Source organism: Lepus europaeus, chromosome 6, assembly GCF_033115175.1.
Source record: "Lepus europaeus isolate LE1 chromosome 6, mLepTim1.pri, whole genome shotgun sequence".
NCBI classification, from domain to species: domain Eukaryota; kingdom Metazoa; phylum Chordata; class Mammalia; order Lagomorpha; family Leporidae; genus Lepus; species Lepus europaeus.
Window position 1 is genome coordinate 71959974 of NC_084832.1, and position 21366 is coordinate 71981339.

At 37.2% G+C, this 21366-nt stretch overlaps 1 protein-coding gene across 5 annotated transcripts in view; it reads right to left on the minus strand.

Annotated features, from left to right (window-relative positions):
• The window catches only part of NBEA (neurobeachin), a 731002-nt gene that overhangs the window by 79705 nt on the left and 629931 nt on the right, over positions 1-21366 (minus strand). For all 5 annotated transcript variants that reach the window (XM_062194378.1, XM_062194375.1, XM_062194377.1 and 2 more), the window contains exons 45-46: positions 13894-14034; positions 3223-3342 (exon numbers count right to left, since the gene is read on the minus strand). In XM_062194378.1, the coding sequence (XP_062050362.1) occupies positions 3223-3342; positions 13894-14034 (261 nt within the window). The remainder of the gene's footprint in view (positions 1-3222; positions 3343-13893; positions 14035-21366) is intronic.

Sequence of the window (21366 nt, forward strand, 5' to 3'; positions counted from 1 at the left end):
TTCAAAAAGTAATATAACAACTTTTGAAGGCATTAAGGAAAATTAGTGTAGGAACTTCAGTAAGGTGAATGTCATTGTAACCAGACTATGTTAGAGGAGAGAAATTAAAAGAAAATAAATAAAGTAGAAACTAACTGGTCTGACTGCACCCGAGGCCCTCTCCTGAGAGGTCATTCAACAGTGCGCCTATGCCCCAGCTTGTGTTCATTAGCACAGGAAGAGACTGACAGTAATAGAGAGAGACAGAATAAAACCATCTACTTCATTCTTGTTCTCTTTTATACGACTCTAACTATGATAGCAGATATTATATAAAAAATTTGCTTCTTTGGAAATGGAAATACATTCCCTTCAAAATGTATCAAATCCTTTACTACAGCTCAGGGATGAGAAAAATCTTAGGATTTAACACACAACATTCCAGGTATTAATTTAGAAGAAAAAAACATATTCTTTCATCAATATTTTAAAGCATGAATTTAGAAAATTATCATTGTCACCACTTTCTACCCAAAACCCCTTATCTTCTCTTTACCATTTCTATCAACAGGACCTCAAATTTGATGCTATAAAGGAAAAGATGGGTATATTTGGTGTCTCTCCATCTCTCTCTGAAACACACACACACACACATAAACTGAAACATAACAAAGCTGAAACACTGAGAAATTGTACTTGCAATGCAATATCCTGAAACTTCAAAGATCTTTTATAAATTAATAAGACATATGACCCAACTGAATAATGGGCATAAGATATGAGTCAATAAATACAAATCAATAAATATATGAAAAGTACTCAACTTCATTCAAAAATGCAAACTAAAACAAAGGAAAAGTCTTACTAAGCAAAAATTCCACTATTACAATAGTGATGATGTGGGAATAAGGAGGGGGCATCCTCTCACACTGCTACAGGGAGTGAATGAGCATCTTTGGGGATGATAGTTGGGCAATATCTTAAGAAATTTACAATGTATAGTTTTTGAGCCACCAGTCCCGTTAACAGAATTACCCTTGACATATTCCCGAAGTTCACCATGTTGTCTGTGCAAGGTTGTTCACCGTTGCCTTGTGTTTGATAGCAATAATCAGAGAGAAAGACAAACTCTCCAACAGGAGACTGCATGGATAAATAATTGTTTATGTATGTAGCATCCAGTCTTTAAAAAGAAAAGGTAGGGCTCCACGGTGAGACAGTCAAGATATATTATTACACACTATGAAAGGTTCAAAGGTGGTGGTAGGAGAGAACTGAAAATGAAGGCAATCTGTGTAATGTCAAGCTGGGGAAATGAGCTCCTTATGAACCAATTAAGTCTTGGAAGAAAAAAAAAGTACTTGTTTGTTCAGTATGACTGCTGAGAACACAAACCAAAAAGCCTCCCAAGTTAGTGAGAGCCATATTGGTCTTTGTCCTGGATGACAGATCCTGGGAGCCTGAAGTATCACAATTAATAACAAAATATAAATGTTTCAGATATGGTTCTAAACAGGAAAACTACTGGGAGACTCCAGGGAGAAGCCCAGTACCTGGTTTTGGTGATCAGAGCCTGAAATGTAGCTTGCTGAGATATCTGGTGGTCTGAAATACCAACAATATTTTCAGGAGAAAAAGTAAAATGTAAAATTGCAACTGCACACATAAATTAAAACAAATGACCCCAGTATAAGTGTGGGCATGTGAGGGTGGATCTTTACATTAAGTTGAAAAGTTAATTTTCTTTTTGTGATGATATCGAGTAACAGCAGGCATTTTCACTTGATATAGTTTAATATAATATGATATAATCTGACTTAAGATATAAATAGTCTTAAATGTAATAGGAAGCCTTCGAATACAGGTAAAGATATTTAATTCATATATAAAATATTATTGAGTGCTTTTTACAAATATTCTGCTAATACTAGACCCTTTTGTTCAATAAGAGCCTCTGGACTCTAATTTTTGCAGTGTTATTAAATAAGAAACAGTCTATCTCCCTGATTTCACTGGTTGCAAACTGGTTAAAATGATGGTTTATGGATATTTCAATTCCTCAGTGAAGATAGAAGACTGTTAAGGAAAAAATGTGGGCCTACAGAATTTAATGTAGTAAGGATGCATATTAAGTGTTTTTTTTCCAAATGTGATTATGTTGCATGTATAAATTAATATTCATTTAGGTAAACTTCGATGACAACAACTAAAACACACAGATATGCTATACTCCACTGGGCTCCATTTCCTTTGTTTCCTGCTTTGGAAACGAACTGAGCCAAAGTGATATTCATCTAGTTTTCCTGTAGTTCAGTAATACTGTAATTGCCTTTTACAAATGTTTTACAATAGATAAGCAGAAATAAGTGTGCTATTGACTTCTATCTATTACTTTTTGTTGGATGAAGACTCTAATTGGAATGATACTGTGACATTTTTATATTGAGTGACAGTCATGGGGAAAAAACTGCCTTGAAGAGCTTAAAATAAGAAACACATTTACCTCTGGAAAACTTGGTCATGTAACTGTATTTCCAGAAAAAGAAAATGGAGAAAGATGAGAGAACAAATATATTTTGTTTTGAATACGAACCTTTTCTTATCCGTTAAAAAAAAAAAAAAACAAAAAACAAGAATCCATACAAATGAATACAAAATCTTTGTATTAATAATAGTTAAGTAGCACCAAATGTACAATTACTGTGCTTTCTGGCTGTTCCTGGATATTGTATGTGTGTGTTGGTTTAATCTAATGTGTATTGTTGCATAGTATCCCCAGGCACAGTCAAGTAAAAGCTAAGGCTGTGCAGAAAAGCCTACATTTTAAATGGGTCTTGTCATTAATGCTTTATTAATTGCCCCAGGCTAAGCAAACTCAAAGCTGGGCAAGCTATAACAATATGACACATTAAGGTCAAATCCAATTCCTGCTGTGTTTTATGGAATAGGCCAAATATTGAGTGAACAGCAGGAAAGGCAATTTATAGGCTATCCTTTCCACCTTCTGATTATTCGATCTAAATTAGATAGGAATTTCTTGAAATGATGAAAACACTGAGCAATAAAAAATAATCTGAATCATTTTATATAATGTTCAAAATTACTTCCTTTAAAGATTAGATGTATAATATAATTTTAATGTGAAAGAACAAGAGTGCAAACTAAAATGTGTTACATACTTAAACAAAAAAATTTTCAACATATTTTGCAATTGCATTAATATCAACAAATGCAAAAACCTACCTTTACATCAGAAGTATCTCTCTGACTAGTTCTCCAAGACCTTGCCACCGAAGAGAAGGTTCGATCTGGATGGTCAAATTTCCCATCATTTGCATTGAGGAAGAAGGTTGTGAAAGGTTCCTAAGTTTAAAAATAAATAAATAAATAAATAAAACAGAATCTGAATTTGATCATTTTAAACCTACCTGCCCTGTTCTTTCATAAAACATGAGTATCTCTGAAACCCTACTGAGGGGAAGCAAAGTGGGTTCCTGGTAAGATGTCTACACCAAGGTGTCAGGAGACGCCTCTGGGCCAGTGGCCATGGCAGCATCCACTCCTCTGCAATCGGCACACTGTTTTGCTTCTTGGGCTTCCACATTTGGATTTATAAAAGGATGAGGTTCTAGCATTCTATGATTTTATGATAAATGATTTTGCATTTCTGTCAATTCATAATTCAGATTTCTTTTCTCATAATTAACACCATACACACAACACTGCAGTAAGAAAAATCACCCTGACTTTATTGACTGCAATGTGTAATTAGGTAAGGAATATGCATTTTAGATTACTTGTGAAAGGCTACTCAAGAACTAGTACCACAATTAGATCTGATGATCTTTTAAAAATGCAAATACCTGTTTAAAGCCCTTCAATAGCTCTTGGGAGCTCATAGGAGGAAGTCTACACTAGTAACTTGTCTTACAAGGGAATCTGGAATCCGCTTCACTCTCCATTCACTTCTTCATGTTCTAAGGACTTGCCACTCTGTTTTCAAGTTCTATCTTTCATGTGTGATGATGTTCCTTCTGTCTGGCACAAACTTACTCCTTTTCCTCATATCTTTACCTGGCTAGGTTATTTTTATCCTGTAAGTCTCAGCCAACATGCCATTCTGTTTGCCTGAAAGACTTTCTTTGATCTATTAAGACTCTCCAGCATGCTCAAATGGCAACTTTGTTTCCTTAAACAGTACTGATACATTTATCACACTCTTATAGTTGACTGCTATCTTGCCTGTATTCCCCACTGGAACTGGTTCCATATCTCTCTCTTTCTCTCCCTTTTTTTGTGACAGGAAGAGTGGACAGTGAGAGAGAGAGAGAGAGACAGAAAGAAAGGTCTTCCTTTGCCATTGGTTCACCCTCCAATGGCTGCCGCTGCCAGCGCGCTGAGGCCAGCGCACCACGCTGATCCGAAGGCAGGAGCCAAGTGCTTCTCCTGGTCTCCCATGGGGTGCAGGGCCCAAGGACTTGGGCCATCCTCCACTGCACTCCCGGGCCATAGCAGAGAGCTGGCCTGGAAGAGGGGCAACCGGGACAGAATCCGGTGCCCCTACCGGGACTAGAACCTGGTGTGCCGGTGCCTCAAGGTGGAGGATTACTCTATTGAGCCGTGGCGCTGGCCCATATCTCTCTTATTCACTGTGTTATTTGCAACACTTAGAGTAACTCCTGGTATACAGAAGTTGCTCAATATATAATCCCATTGAATGCAGGAATGAAATAAAGTAAGTGCAAATGAGATGAATGAACTCTATTCTTTCTTGTATTCTGTGACTGTTACCTTTGCCTTCTGTGACTGCTACCTTAGCACAGTGTCTGTCAACTAGTACATGTTCCCATATCAGTAAACTTAGGAATAGCGTTATCACAACGTGTGAATACATTTAATTTTAATGCTTTTCCTGTAGTTCTCTTGTTGGCAGGGAGACATTGGTTTTTGTCATTAAATTTGCTTCCAAATTTAAAAGGATTAAATAACATTTATTCTTAGTTACTGACAATTGGTAACAAAGGTGAACACTTTTCTTTTTCTGTGCTTTAACTCTTTGCTAAGTCCATGGTGAATTACATGTCATTCCCAGGTTTGATAAGGCTAAGAAATTTATACAACATTTTCCAAAACATTTTAGTCTCTTTTAACATGTAACTTCTGCTCATTGTTTTGAAAGTATTAAATATTAGTTTGCCCCTGTAAATTCCCCTCTTTGTCATTAGCCTTAAGGACAGTCTACTGTAAAACAGTTAAAAATGTTTATCTTCTTCAATATCCTCCTGAAACTTAGTGTGGCCATATTGTCATCAATTTTGTTTATATAATCAGTATTTTATGTTCAGTATTGGATAACAGGAAAGTATGATGCAAGAGATAAGACATAGGAAGGTAAAAATTATGCAGGTGGGGGGGCATTATTGATTCACCTGAAAATCAGATATGCATATAGGAAGCCCATAGTTCTAAGTAAGATTTTAAGTGAAACGAGAGACAAAAGGATGTGCCCCAAATTAAGTTATGAATACAAATTTTATGATATGGTTTTCACTAATTAATTTTCTTTGAAGACTTTAAATTCACAATTAAAAATAAAATAGTGAATGCAGTAATCTAACCACTGAATTAAACAAATTAAAATGGGGATACTAACATTCTAGAAGTAGCAATGTTAAACTGAATCAAACTTGACAGATCTAAGTATGAATTTTGGTGGAATCATTTATCTATCATGGGCAAATTACTTAACCTTAAGTAATTGTGTCAAGTAATTGTCTTCATTCCTTCATCTATGCAAATTGGGACTGACAATACCTTGGGGGTAATTATGAGAATTAGGTAACATAAACTAAAATAAAATATATTTAAAAAAAAACTTTTGCCACCTTATTTGACACAAAGTTTTAGAATGACTGACATGGGGTGGGCATTAGGCCTGGTGATGAAGAGGCCATGATGGGTGCCTACATCCCACATTGGAGTACCTGGATTCAGTATTTGGCTCCAGCTCCTGATTCCAGTTTCCTGTTATGGTGAATCCTAGGAGGCAGCAAAGATGGCCCAAGTAATTGAGTTCATTGCCACCCATGTGGAAGACCTGGGTTGAGCTCTCAGCTTCAGCCTGGCCCAGTCCTGGCCATTATGGGCATTTGAAGAGTGAACTAGGGAATGGGATCTTGGTCTGCCTATCCCTCTGCCTCTCAAAATAAAAAATAAATAGAAAAAATTTTTTAAAGATGACTACTATGCATTGTGTGAGTGTTTATTGCTGGGATTACTACCAAATTGCAAGCTCACTGGATTCTGATTAGACTTTTAATTTCTTAGGTCTTACTCTTCTCTGTATCCTTACCACCAAGCTTGGTTCAAAGCATTTAGTAAGTGTTTGTTGAACATACCTAAATATGTACTTGCTATAGTTTGAATGATATTTGGCTCCAAAACTCATGCAGACATTTAGACATTAGAATCATAAGCAAATGGCACTCAGAGGGTAGAAATATAATCCAATTATGGTTAGGAGGTGGGGCTGGTAGGAGATCTTTAGGTCACTGGGGCTCTACCCTTGGATGGTAGTTTTCCTGTGACCACATGAGTTCTGGCAAGAGGAATTGTTATAATACCTGACTTGTACCTAACTTCTCTCTGCTTCTTGGCTTGTTATGGGATCCTTCCTCTATCTGTACTCCATCATTGGTATTTTACCACCCTCATCAGAGGCAAAAGCAATGGGGTCACCCATTCTTGGGCTGTGAACCTCCAAAATTATATACTAAGTAAGTCATTTCCTTTTCTCTCAGATATTTTTTTATAGTGACAAAAAGTTGACTAATACAGTATACTGGGAAATGGTGATATATACATACATACATACATGTATGTACATATATATAAAATATATGTGTATATATATAAAATATATGTATATATATAAAATATATGTGTGTATATATATATATATATGAGGGTGATATATAGCTTTTCTTTTCTGTTCTTAAGCATAGTAGAAATTTTACCCAAAAAGGTATACCTTCAAAACTTCCATCTTCATTACTGTAAGGCTGCTGATGTAAGGCATTTTTTTTTTCTCAGTAGGTGTTAGTCAGAGATTAATTTAGAGGGATCAGACTTGTCTGTGTGCTTTTTAACTGAATGTTAGTGAAGACCTGTTTACACATGCAAAGCCTTACTTCTTACCACTAAAAGCTGAGCTGATCTCTACCTTGACCTAAATTATAAAATCCTTAACAAACACATGCCAAGAATAGCACTGATAGGCATAAAGAAAAGAAATCTCAAGTTTAAGAATTATTTTTTATTTCTAGTACCAAAATTTATAGATCTGGTGTCACTCAAAAGGAGACAATAATTAAGAATCCCACATTTCACTGTTTTAAGTAGCTTTTAAAAAGATCTGATTAACAACTGTTTTAGGGACACGTACTGCTTTACTGACATATATTCTCATTATTCCTGAAGGCCTCCAGCAGTTCTAGTGGAAGAGAACTAATAGAAATTGATAACCTATTTGTTTATAAGTGAGTATTGATCTTTCAAGCTCTGATTATTGTGGAGATTACTTTTTACTGTGTGTTTCCCTGTTACATTCAAGGCACAATGCAAGGCCCAACTTTTCCATTTGACTCATGCCTAACACAGAAAATCGAGTGCTTTATTAAACTTAAAGAACTTTTATATTTATTCGCCTAGCATAACCTGGTTCAGCCGTTTTTAGCATATTAGTTATTTCATTATTTTATCAAAAAACTTTCAGCTTGGAAGACAAAATGTAAAAATGAGTAAGTATGGAACAGCAATTTCACAAATTAGAATATTAGCACTTTTTGGGCTTTAAAAATTTCAGGGTAGGTCCTGCAGTATAAAGGGCTGTTGGCAGATGGTATCCTCCTCATTATATATACCCCAAGGACACTTCAGACCTTCCAACCCTTTTTTCTTGGTGGAAAACCAAACTCACCTGGTCTATATTGGGAACTACCTATCCCATCGTGCACCAACATACTTGTCAGTCTCCTCCAAGGACACTAACACCCTTTCCTGTCTTTCATGCTTACAGAACAATAAATTCTATTTTGGGCAATCTAACACCATATCTCTTGTCTCAAATCATTTTTGTTTAGTTATTTCATAAGAACTTTCTTAAGTCATTCTACCCTATAATTTTTTTCTTTTCCTTCCCTTCATTTCATTTAAAAGTGAGAAAAATCACAATTCTGTGGCTACTAGGTTAAACATTTAGTAAGCTATTAGACCATAATACTCCAATTTTTGTTAGCATAAAATAAGATGTTTGGGCTAAATGAGTCCCCATAAAGTTACCTTACAAATCTGTCCTAATACAGTGACCACTAGCCACATGTGACAACTGAGCACTTGAAACATGACTATTTCAAACTGAAATGTGACATAAATAACAAATACACTCTGGATTTCAGAGACTCAGTACCATCACCTTCTTAATGTAAAATGTCTCATTAATAATTTTTATAATGGTTCCCCATTGAAAGAACGACATTTTGTAAGGGCAGGCACTGTGGCATAGTGGATTAGGATACCAACAGCCCATATCAGAGTGCTGGTTCAAATTCCGGCTGCTCTGCTTCTGATCCAGCTTCCTGCTCACATGTCAGGGAAATTAGTGGAGGACAGCCCAAGTACTTAGACACCTGCCACCCGTGGGGGAGACCAGGATGGTGTTCCTGGTTCCTGGCTTCAGCCTGGCCCAGATCTGGCTGCTGTGGACATTGTGGGAATGAACCAATGGATGTAAGATATCTCTCTAGCTCTCCCTCTCTCTTTTCTGTTGCTCTTTCGAATAGTAAGTAAATAAAACTTTGAAAAAATATTGGTATATATTGGGTTAACAAATATTTACTAATATTAATTTCATCTGTTTTTTTTTTTAACTTTTAAATATGGCTCCCAGAAATTTTCAGTTACTTAGGGGGCTTGCATTATATTTCGGTGTGCAGCAGTGCTACAGAGAATTTTAAGGGAAATGTGTAGAATAAATATGTGTGAATATTCTTCCACATCCATGTATACATTTAACTCTGTATTCTATTTCACTGGAATCATCAGTCTATTTATTTATTTATTTATTTTGACAGAGTTAGATAGTGAGAGAGAGAGAGAGAAAGAGAGACAGAGAGAAAGGTCTTCCTTTTCTGTTGGTTCACCCCTCAATGGCCGCTATGGCTGGCGTGCTGCGCTGATCTAAAGCCAAGAGCCAGGTGCTTCCTCCTGGTCTCCCATGCGGGTGCAGAGCTCAAGCACTTGGGCCATCCTCCACTGCCTCCTCGGGCCACAGCAGAGAGCTGGCCTGGAAGAGGGGCAACCGGGATAGAATCTGGCACCCCAACTGGGACTAGAACCCGGTGCTTGTGCCGCAGGCGGAGGATTAGCCAAATGAGCTGCGGCGCCGGCCCCATCAGTCAATTTAAAGATGAATTATGATTCATGATTTGAGAAGGTATTTAGTTTATTAGGGATAGAAGAGGGTTAACTTAATTTGACTCTTGAATATCTGGTAGATTCACACTTGAATAAATATTGCAAATCTGGCTCCAGACTAATTTGATTACATAAAAATCATCTAATAGTACTTTAATATACTTTAATTACACTTTAAATACCATATATTACTCTTATTTAATTCTCGAAACAATCCAGTGGATAACACTTTGTTAGAAATTGTTTCTGAGTCTTTTCTTCAACCCTCTAAACACCTGAGAAGGGTGTCCTTCTCACCCTATGGAGCTGGCTCACTAAGGTAAGGCAATTATTGTCTTTAAAATTTTTTTTAAAGTTACTTATTTTGAAAGGGCGGGGGGAGAAAGGGCGAAAGGGAGAGAGGGAGAGATTGTTAGAGAGAGAGAGAGAGAGAGAGAGAGAGAGAGAGAGAGAGATTGATTCTATTCATTGGTTCATTCTCTAAATGCTCACAATAGCCAGGGCTGAACCAGGCCAAAGTTAGGATCCTCCCACGTGGGTGGCAGGGACCCAAGTACCTGGGCCATCTCCTGTTGCCTCCCCGGATGTGCATTAGCCAAAAGTTGGAATCAGAAGCAGAACTAGGACTTAAACCCAGGCATTCTGATATAGGATGCAGGTGTCCCAAGCAGTGTCTTACCCACTGTGCCAAATGTCCACCCCAGCAATGATTGTGATGGAACCTGAGGTAGGATGCCAATTCCTCACATGATGAAAATCTCTGGTTTACATTTCCTAAAATTTTCCTCCTCTAACAGCTTTGAAGGTCTCTCTAAGATTTCCATGCATACTAACTTGAAGCCAAATCAACTTTGTAGTTTAAGAAATGTATCTGCCGGCGCCGCGGCTCACTAGGCTAATCCTCCGCCTAGCGGCGCCGGCACACCGGGTTCTAGTCCCGGTCGGGGCACCGATCCTGTCCCGGTTGCCCCTCTTCCAGGCCAGCTCTCTGCTGTGGCCAGGGAGTGCAGTGGAGGATGGCCCAAGTCCTTGGGCCCTGCACCCCATGGGAGACCAGGATAAGCACCTGGCTCCTGCCATCGGATCAGCGCGGTGCGCTGGCCGCAGCGCACCTACCACGGCGGCCATTGGAGGATGAACCAACGGCAAAAGGAAGACCTTTCTCTCTGTCTCTCTCTCTCACTGTCCACTCTGCCTGTCAAAAAAGAAAAAAAAAAAAAAGAAATGTATCTTATGGGCTGTTTAAGCCCAGGCTCATCTGTTCTTGTCTTTCAGAGCAATTCCTAAGCAGAAACAAAACTTTAAATTTCACTGACACTCTTTTTATGTAGGTTTTAAAATTTTCCTCCCTTACCTGATTTTTGCATTGTTTTTGGTTCATGCACAGCTAATACTTAACTTCCCATGGGTGACAGTAATGATTGAGATTTCAGTTTTACATTTTGGTCGCTTGGTGATCAGGGAGTTTAATTTACTAGTCACCTAGGTTTTATCTGCCTACTTGCCAGCTTAAATCCATTAAGATCATGTTTTATGTCCTTTGTAAAAGAAACTAGTTGTTTGAGATCCTAACTAGCACATTTTGGTGTTTCTGTGTTTAGTTACGACCTGTAGCTGAGACTGCAGGATGAAGCAGTAAGCTTTCTGTGTCTGCGAATCAGAAGCCTTTACCTCTTGTGCAAGTGTGAGGCATCTTGGCACCTCTCGGGGACAGTGATTAATGCCACCCGTCTATTTGTGTTGCTTTGTCCTCTTTGCTTTGTAGGGATTGATATAAATCTAATATTCTCAAATTTAATAGAAAAATTACGTAGAGGCTGGTGCCGCGGCTCAATAGGCTAATCCTTCACCTAGCGGCGTCGGCATACCGGGTTCTAGTCCTGGTCGGGGCGCTGGATTCTGTCCCGGTTGCCCCTCTTCCAGGCCAGCTCTCTACTGTGGCCTGAGAGTGCAGTGGAGGATGGCCCAAGTGCTTGGGCCCTGCACCTCATGGGAGACCAGGAGAAGCACCTGGCTCCTGCCTTTGGATCAGCGCGGTGCGCCGGCCGCAGCGCGCTGGCCACGGTGGCCATTGGAGGGTGAATCAACGGCAAAGGAAGACCTTTCTCTCTGTCTCTCTCTCTCACTGTTCACTCTGCCTGTCAAAAAAGAAAAAAAAAAGAAGAAAAAAAAAGAAAAATTACATAGAATTTCTAACATCTTTAATAGTGCTGGAGTTTAAAAAAATAAACTTCTAGCTCTGAAACATTTTTATAAAAGAACACAAGTTCATATAATTAAGGTGAATCTTTGGACAAATTAATTAAATAACTTCAATCTTAAAAGTGAAATAACAGTTTTCTCTCTCTTAGTTTATCAATATAGAATTTATTTTATAAAATAAATTAGTGTTTGTTGTCTTAATGGACTGGTTAATCTGAACTTCCTTAACTTCTTATGCTTGTATAGAATTATGAAAGATACAAAATTTGTGTTCCAGCTGATATTGTGGCATAGTGGTTTAAGCTGCTGACTCTGATGCTGGCATCCTGGCTGCTCCACTTCCAATCCAGCCCCCTATTATGCACCTGGGAAAGCAGTCAGGCCTTGGGCTCCTGCACCCACAATGGAGACCCAGATGAAGCTTCTGGCTCCTGGCTTCAGCCTGGTCCAGCCCTGGCAGTTGCAGCCATGTAGGTACTGAACCAGCAGATGGGAGACCTCTCTCTCTCTTTATGTCTCTTTCTCTCTCTGTCTCTCCTTCTCTCTCTGTAACTCTAACTTAAAAAAAAAATGTTAACTTTACCACCATTCCGGTTAACTTCTAAAAAATAATAATTGTTTACAGTATATCACCTACTAGTGGTTTTGTTGCAAATTCAATTTGCTAATAGAAAGAATACTCAAGGGAGATCTCCAAATGAAAGCTGCCTTATATGCTTAGGGAGAAAATATCTTTGAAAATAGGAGATGCCTTTTTCGTCTATGCTGTTTTCCTTGTGTGTTTCTGAGGCATGTCAGCACCGCACAACAGAGTGGCCTAAACTCTATCTTGATAAGGGAAGAAACCATTATTGATTCTATTGAACTAGAGATTTCATTTAGCGTTGTACAGTACCCCTCCATCTCTTATATTAACAAAAACCAATCAATAGGGCCATCTGACTCCAATAACTCCTCCTCACTAGCCTACATTGGAGAAAGCAAGACTAAAGGCAAAGAGATTTGTTAAGAACTTTTTGCAATAATATAGATGAGAAATAATGGGAACTAAGGGAAGAGCCAAAGTTAATAGAGAAAAATAAATGGATTGCAGAGACATTTTGTGGGTAGAACCTATGGATATCTGGTTGCATGTAAGGGGTTGGTAAAACAAACAAAATATCTAGGAAAGCTCTCCAGTTTCTACATTGGGCAACTAAGGGAATGATCATGTAATTTATTCAGAAAGGTAAACATGAGGGATCATAACAGGTTCATTAGAGACATAAGGAGTTCCTGTTTTGAAATTATGTTATTGTGAGATGTTCAGAAGAAATACACAGTGGGCACTTGGACACGTAAGCAGCGAGTCCACAAAAAAAGTGTGACCAAGACTGAAGCTGGAACTTCCTTGCTTATAGCTGAATGACTTAGCTCAGCTAAAGTACATAAATTCAGAAACAGAAACATTGAGGAAAAGAAATATGAGCAGGAGACTGAGCAGGACAGTTAGGATGATGGGAGGAAAATCAGGAGCGGATATTGTAAGAGGAGACATGAGAGGAAAGAATTTCAAGCAGCAGGAAGTTAGCAATGGTGTAAAATGCTTCAGAGACATGATGGGTGAGAGATGGCAGGCTCTACCCCACTTGCTCTAATGTGCAAAGTGGTGGGTTTGGAACCTAAATCACAGGGTAAAAGACCAAATGAGAAGTGATCAAGTGGTGGCCGCAAGGATAGACGAGGGCAGCCAATGAAGGCTGTGCTTTCACTAACCAGACTGTGAAGGCAGAGAAATGGGAAGCAGCTGCACAGTGGGTAGGGGCTGGAAGGAGGCTTACATAAAATCAGAGATAACAGGTATATTTATGGCTTAGGAAAAAAGAGAATGTTGCAGGAAGAGGTCTTCAAAACAGTTGGAAATGGTTTTAACAGTTTTAAACATGCTACCCAAGAAGCAGGGAGTGGTGGTAAGTGCCAGCATGTGTCCTTAGTGAAGAAAGAGGATGGGCTCCAGAGGGTTGGTTCTTTTATACAGGGCGAGAAGAAGCTCACAATAATATTTCTTCCTCACTTAATTTTGCAAATGCATCAACTTGTTTAAAAAAAATCACTTTTGCTAGAGGTTGTAATTTCTAGTTGCTACTTTGCTGGTCTCGAATCTTTACAAAACAGGCACCAAGCATAACAGATTTACATTTAATTACTTAGGTTAAAAAAAAACTTCAAGGCAAACAAAAACATAAGGAAGACACTCACAATTCGAACAAGCCAGGATAAAGTAGATGTTGCTGTTGAATAATGTGTATTGTAATGGTAGGGTGGACTTTGGTCATCTTCCCATGTCTCATAACGCTCTGCATAAAACACAGCTCTCTTCGGGTTCAAAGCACCAATTGGCTATAAAAAGATAAAAGGAAACATTTTGTTTAATATAGTCACATTAGACATTCTTATTGATAAGTATTCTAATTGGCCTTCAATATTAACTCATTTTAATCACAGAACAAAAATTATTTGTATTGTGTGTTTACAAATTGAATGTTGATATTAATTACAAATCACAATACTTGCCAAAAACTACCAAACAGTATGATCCATAAGTACAACAATTATAGACTTTAAGTTACTCAGAGTTTTAGTAAACTGGATTATCAGACATGATCCGCTTCTAACTATTAAGGTCAAAATAGTATTTTTATGGTATCTTCTTGTCTATTTACAACATATATAATGAAAATTTAGCTTTGGTGTACAAGAAATCCAGTGAGGAGAAGGGGAAGCAGACGACTACCATATTAGGGAAAACTTATCTAAATAGACCGTTGTGAGAGACTACAACTCATCCTGGGGAAGCACTGTTGGAGCTCGAGTGTCATTCTGCTACAATACAGATGCAGCATTTTTATAAAGTTAAACTACAAATGTAAGGGTGACAGCAGTAATCCAGACAATACAGATTTGCTGGAGAGCAATTTGCTAAGGCCGCTCAGCCCTCTCCTGAGAGCCAGCACAAGATTTACCCTTTATGATGCAAATTCCTGAAGCAGTGTACATAGTAAGTGCTAGCATATAACCCCCTGTTTCCTTCAATAAAGGATGGGTCTCAAACTTCTCAGCACACCCAATCATTAAGAAGTCCAGGATAGCGTCCTCATAATCACAAATAGAAAACGGTCTTAGCTGAAGTTTTCATTTCTGATTTTGGCTTAATGGTATATGAGGTCTATGATATCAAATAGCCACATTATTTTATTTTAGGTTACATACTATGAAAATAAATATGTAGATGGTGGGTGTTGTGGCACAGTGATTAAACTGCCACTTGGGATGCCTCTATTCAATACAGAGGAGCCAGTTTGAGCCCTGGCTATCTGAGTTCTGATCCAGCTTGCTGTTAATGCTTCTCGGGAGGCAGCAGATGATGGTTCAAATATTTTGGCCCTTGTCACTCACATGTGAAACCCACATGGAGTTTGAGGCTCTTGGGTTCAGCCTGGCCCAGCCATGGCTGTTGTAGGCCTTTGGGGAGTGATCAGCAGATAGAAGATCTCTCTTTCTGCCTTGCAAGTAGATGAAAATAAAAAGTAGTTTTCTTTTCTGTCCAACAGTGAGAACGGTGAGCAAATATTTAGGTACACCCACTTTGCTTTGTAGGTGTTATTATCTGAGGATATTTAAAAAAGTTGGTGGAAAGATAGAATTATAAGATAAGTTTATTTTGGTGCAAACAATTTTTGAACCCTATGCATGATATTTTCACAATACACATTTTCCATGAACTTTCTGAAATACCTTTATATAAAAAGGTTTAATTGAAAATTTAAAAGCTTTTACTAGATATCTTGCTATTTTGTCCCTGTGAATTTTTATAAGTGACCACTATAATAAATAAGATTCAAAAATGAAAAATAAAATTTCTGTCCTTACAAAACTTTATTATAATTTAGTTTTGAAAATTGCTGTAAAGTCCGCTTACAAGCACAACTGCAAACAAGCACAATTTTCAATATGAAGGAATCCAGAGAGACTAACATACAGAAATTCACATTCCATACTTCTGTTGTGAGAAATGTTCTGTAGAACATTACAACACGTATGTGAGACACTTGTATTTAGTGAAGAAATGATGTTGAAGATTTTTCTACTCTGATCACTCATTTCCCCCTTTCCAAAGACCAAAGAGAGAAATCTATCTCAGATGTTAAGTGCCACAAAAAGCTTTGTTTTCCCGAAAAAGCTTCATGATGTTATTATATGTAACAAAAATCCTGACAGTTGCCTGTGGAGACTAAATGCTCTGAAAGGGGCCAGCATGGTGGTGCAGCAGTCAGCAGTCCAGTGGTTCCAGTCCTGGTTGCTCCACTTTCTATGCAGCTCCCTGCTAAAACCTGGGAAAGCGGTGGAAGATGGCCCAACTACTATGTCCCTGAAACCCATGTGGGAGCCCCGGATGAAGCCCTTGGCTCCTTGCTTTGGCCTAGGAGTGAGTCAGCAGATGGAAGCTCGCTCTCGCTCTCTCTCCTTCTGTCTCTCCCTCTCTATATATTACTCTATCTTTCAAACAAATAAATAAATCTTTTTTTTTTAAAAAATAAAAAAGCTCTGAGAAATAATCTTGTAAATAGAATCGCTCATGTTGTTTACTTCAGTGTTGCCCTTTACTGTTATTTATTTAGTTAGTTACTAGATGACATCTTTCTTTTTGTTTTTATAACAACTGCTAACACACAACAGAATTAGAGCTCTTTAGAATATACTTGGAAGAATTATGGTGAGAATTGTGATTATGTGTTCCTGAGTACTAGCTTTTCCTTTGGTTTCAACTTCCCATTTTCCTTTGCGTTCTCTTAGCCTTGATCTATCAACATTTTTCTGTCTTAGAAACCTTGTCGTTAAATAAAGTCCTTTTCTTGGAACAGATGTACACATAAATTAAACAGGTAAAAATGGCCAACAAAAATTATATGACTAAAAAATAATAAATATGAGACACTAGAAGGAGTTTGAGAGAACATAAATGTCAGCATAAGTGTTGATTGATTTAAATACATAAATAAAAATAAATGGGGGTTGATGTGAGGAATGATCAACAACCTCAAAGCAGATTCTGATTTTTTTACTTTTTCATCTTTTATTTTCACTCAGTTGAGCTCCAACCACATGCCTAGTTCTGTCTCAGGCACTGGGAATCCAATGGTGGATAAAAGGGATGAGTTTTTGCTCACCGGGAGGTTGGTGTTGGGGGGCGGGGCAGCTCATAGACCAGCAGACAGTGGGAGGGCTGTTGAATTTTTTTTATCATTCTTTTTGTTTATTTTTCCCCCAGAGAAACTTTTCAGTTAAGGAATACAGACTTTATGCACTTTATAAGTACAACTTTAAGAATACAGTGATTCTTCCCACCACACCTGCCCTCCCACCCCCACTCCCAGCCCACCTCCTCCTCCCTTTCCTAATCCCAGTCCCATTCTCCACTAAGATCCATTTGCGTTTGACTTTATACAGAGAAGACCAACAGAAGTTCAACAATTTAAATTTATTTGTTTAAGATATTATCTCTGCATCATTTTCTAGATTGAGTTTCATCTTAATGCTATTTTTTTTTCTTCTCTAGTTGCTTACTTAGTTGTACATCTTTCATAGCTCCTCAGAAGTGGAAGGAACACTACAGTCTACTCTTCCGACTCCCTTACAGCTGAGGACACAGAGGCGGAGTCCATTCAAGATCACTTTGCTGAGCAATGCCAGCACACTTCACAGAAGCAGCTGAAGCTTCGTGCTCAGTACAAAATACAGCTGGATACAGCTGATTGATTTGTTTGGCTCCCAAGAATAGCTTTGAGTCCTCGCAACACTCTCAACGCTCCTGAATTTCCAATATAATCTAAGTTACCTTGTTATCTTTCATTATACTAACCAAAGGTTTAAAAATCCTCAGAAGAGGGTCAGGAATTTTTCCTTTTTGTGTTTTCAGTCATGAGCTACATGTCATCACTCTGAAAATTCTCAGTCATGACGATGTAGAAATCGTATACAGAGATACTTCTGTGCCAAGTGATCTCCCAGAATCCCTTCTAATCTGACCAGGCAACATCAGCTCGTTCTTACATGGCACCATCTGGTAATAGTTAGGCAAGTTTATAACCTTTATTAACCCAGGACACTAACCTTTAAAGGGAATTCCTGTCTAGAATTCATCATTGAATTCTCAGCACTTAATACAGTATTTGAATCTTTTTAGGCGAATAATAAACATTAAATGAATGAGGAATAATTAGCCTGATTACCATCTGATTATATAATATATAATATTATCCCATATAGAAATTTTATATAAAATTTTAAAGCAAAATCCAAAGACAAATAATAAAGTGAAAAATATATATAGCATGCGGGATAAGGGCTAGTTTACCTAAAATATTAGTTCTTACAAGTCAATAAGAAATTAGTGAACAATCCAATTAAATAAATAAGCAAATCACATGAACAGGCAATTCACATAAAAGTGCACTTGATCTTAGCCAAAAGGCTGAGAAACGATAATAAAAGTGGATACTAATTTCCAAAATTATGTAGGACCAGGTGCTACAATGCAAAAGAACCACATCCAACAATATCTGTTCCTTTTCCTGTTAGGCATCCACTACTCCTTCTTTCTTTGTGAACCACTCCTTCTATGCTCTTGGTTCATCTTCCAACTGGCACCTTGTCCTTAAAATAGAACTGCCATACAAGGAAGCCCAGCAAGAACCATTGTCAAACATATAAGGTGTCATTCAACATATTTTTACCCAAAACTTTCAAATTAGCAGTAAATTTTTTAGCAAATGGCACATAATTAAATTTACACATTTATACTTTTATCTTTTTGTAAGTTTTGTAGCAGCAAAGTCAGCTACTAATATACTTAGTAGTTTTGTCCATACTTCATGTTTTGTTGTTAAAAGTTGAGCATCAGCTAAAGCATATACTAAACTAATTTTATTTTAGATAATATTAACTAATAGTAAAAAAAATATATATAGCTGTAGAAATTTGTTCCAGATTGCAAAGTGGCATATTCCCCACTTTAGCACGGTAAACTCTTTTCTACATGGTATATAGACATTTGGCAGTATCAAAGGGTGTATGGTTGAACAGTATTCACACTTCAGTGCATTCATTTGCATTATCACATTTCAAAGCCTCAAGGCATTATCACTTCCTTTTTTTAAGTGGCATAATAATTTGGGAAAATGGTTATGCTTATCATCATGTGTCAGTCAAATAACTCTTGTGTTCACAAAATAAATTTTTTTCCACTTAGTGAATGGGTGTGTGTATGTGATGTCTTACACTCATGTCAATATTAGCAGGACTTGGTTTTGTGATGAAACTATTTCATTTATCAGAGGGCATGACTGGGAAATAGGAAAATTCCATTCACACTTTAATGAGCAAGCACTGTGCTGCATGTCAAAGTCCTGTAACCACTACAATTGCAGAGTCAAGTTCATATGAGTATATGTAAATAATGGAAGCACAAGTACATGTCATATTTTAAGACAGATTTTTCTACAAGATCACATCTCCATAAGGAATATCTGTACAATCTGGGGGACAAAAATCTCTATAGCCATGGTTGGTGGGTATTGAAAAGGTAGGTTGATAACAGCTTCTTTACTCACTGTCCATCATGTCAAATAATAAATATAACCTCTAAGCTGAGCATGTAATTAGTACAACTTAAACCTGTGATGTCTAACCAAACAAGAGGTCTAATATATCTTACTGATAATGAACTTTCTTGCTCCTATGTTTTGTAGCTGTTAAATTAAGTGGGCTAAGGGAAGAGTGAGATTACTGTAAATATTAAATATTGTCTAAACTCAAGTGAATCTTAAGTTTTAATAAGTATTTAATTTTAACTTCCACATTGATGTTTAGGATTTTGACAAGCTGATAATTTAAAAGGAAGATAAAAATAACAATTTATTATATAAAACATTTTTATTAAATGGCATTGATTTTTACTCTAATAGAATAAAAAGTTTTATTCTAATATACAATAAAAATAGTTGAATTAAGTTTCATTACAATTTTTTCTATCATACCAAAGATAGTGAACCTGCAACTGACAATTATGAAAATTAGTTTTGTAGGAAACATTCATTGAATGCTACTTGTGTGCCAGACATTATAACAGGTGCTTTACCTATATTGCTATATTTAATTATTTCAATTAGGTAAGCATACCTGTACTCAATTTAAGGAAGAGTATACAAGTCCAGAGCTCAGAGAATATACCTAAGTTTGTATAATATGTGATAGACAAATATTATAACAAAATCTACATTCTTTTCATGTTCCATTTATGAATTCTCACCTTTTTCTATTTCTCAATTTGAATACTAATGCAAGGAAAGACAAACAAGAAAGTTTTGGTAATTCCAGGATTACCCTTTCCCAGCATCTAGTAAGACAACAAAACTGTAACCATTCAATTTCCTATGCAGATGAGAACTCAGTGCCATAGACCTGGCTGTGGCATGGACTTTGGCAAGAGGAAGAGAGCCACCTCCAGATCATGCAATCATCCTGTCAGTGTCATCAATGCCCCAGGAAATACATCTAGTATAGAGATATTATTTTTATTTAACTTTGTTTCTTGTTCTTGTCTGCATAATCTTATGAAAATAATAAGTTAATTTTTTTCAACATGCCTTTTTAATATACTAGCTGCTGCTTAACAATGAAATGAAAAATCATTATTTTGTCAATACTTTCAAAAGCTTTTGAAATTTATAAGAAGTACATGTAATGGTTGAATTATGAACCTGGGTCAGATATAGGAAAGCGTATCACTGGGTACACTCAGATGTTTAAAATCTCTATGTGTTCCCTCATTTGTCTCTTCCATAAAGCCATATATGTTTAACCAAGACATAGCTTCCTCCTCTGCAACTGGGGGTGGGTCCAGGTATAGTAAGACTTGAAACTTACAATAGTTTGCAGAGTGGCCCTTTAAGGAAACAAACATAAAACTATGAACACAAAATTAAGACCAAGGCACATCAAGAAGCCCCAGAGAACTGAGGGGCCTTAGAGCTTAAGGCCTATTAGCTTTACTGTAAATGTATCTGACTCCATTTAATGTTCATAAATTATAATGCTATATATGTAGCAAGCAATTCACTGCCTATCTGTTTTTTTTCCTGTCCTAAACACTATATATTCCTCAAGGGTTAGGACTAAACCTTAAAGTCCTATTAGTATCCTGCAAATCTCCTTTTATGTAATAGCTATTTATGTATAAATCTGTAATTTATTTGCTATGATTTTCATTATAGGAATGGTAAAGAAATCCTTAAACACACCGTATTTGACAATTTATAATACAAAGTTGTTTGCTGACTACTACCTAGCTCTCTTTCCTTTTGGAAAAAAATCCAAATTTCCTCTGGATTCTTCTTAGACAATGTCTTCTATGATCCGGATTCTACCTCCAGCTCCAAGCACAGGAAATGACTGGTTTATTCCATCTTTAAGTAGCATTTCCCCCCCCCCTTAAATAGCACCAAGGAGACATGAGACATTTTCTGTGATTTCTGAGAGAGAAAAATTTTTGTTATCCATAGTAGCTACCTCTTTTCCTTTGGATGATATGATGTGAGGTATGGAACAATTTTTTTTTTTTTACTAAAAGGAGAGTGCTTAGAGCTACTGGAAGCTGTTCATTGGAAGGTAAGT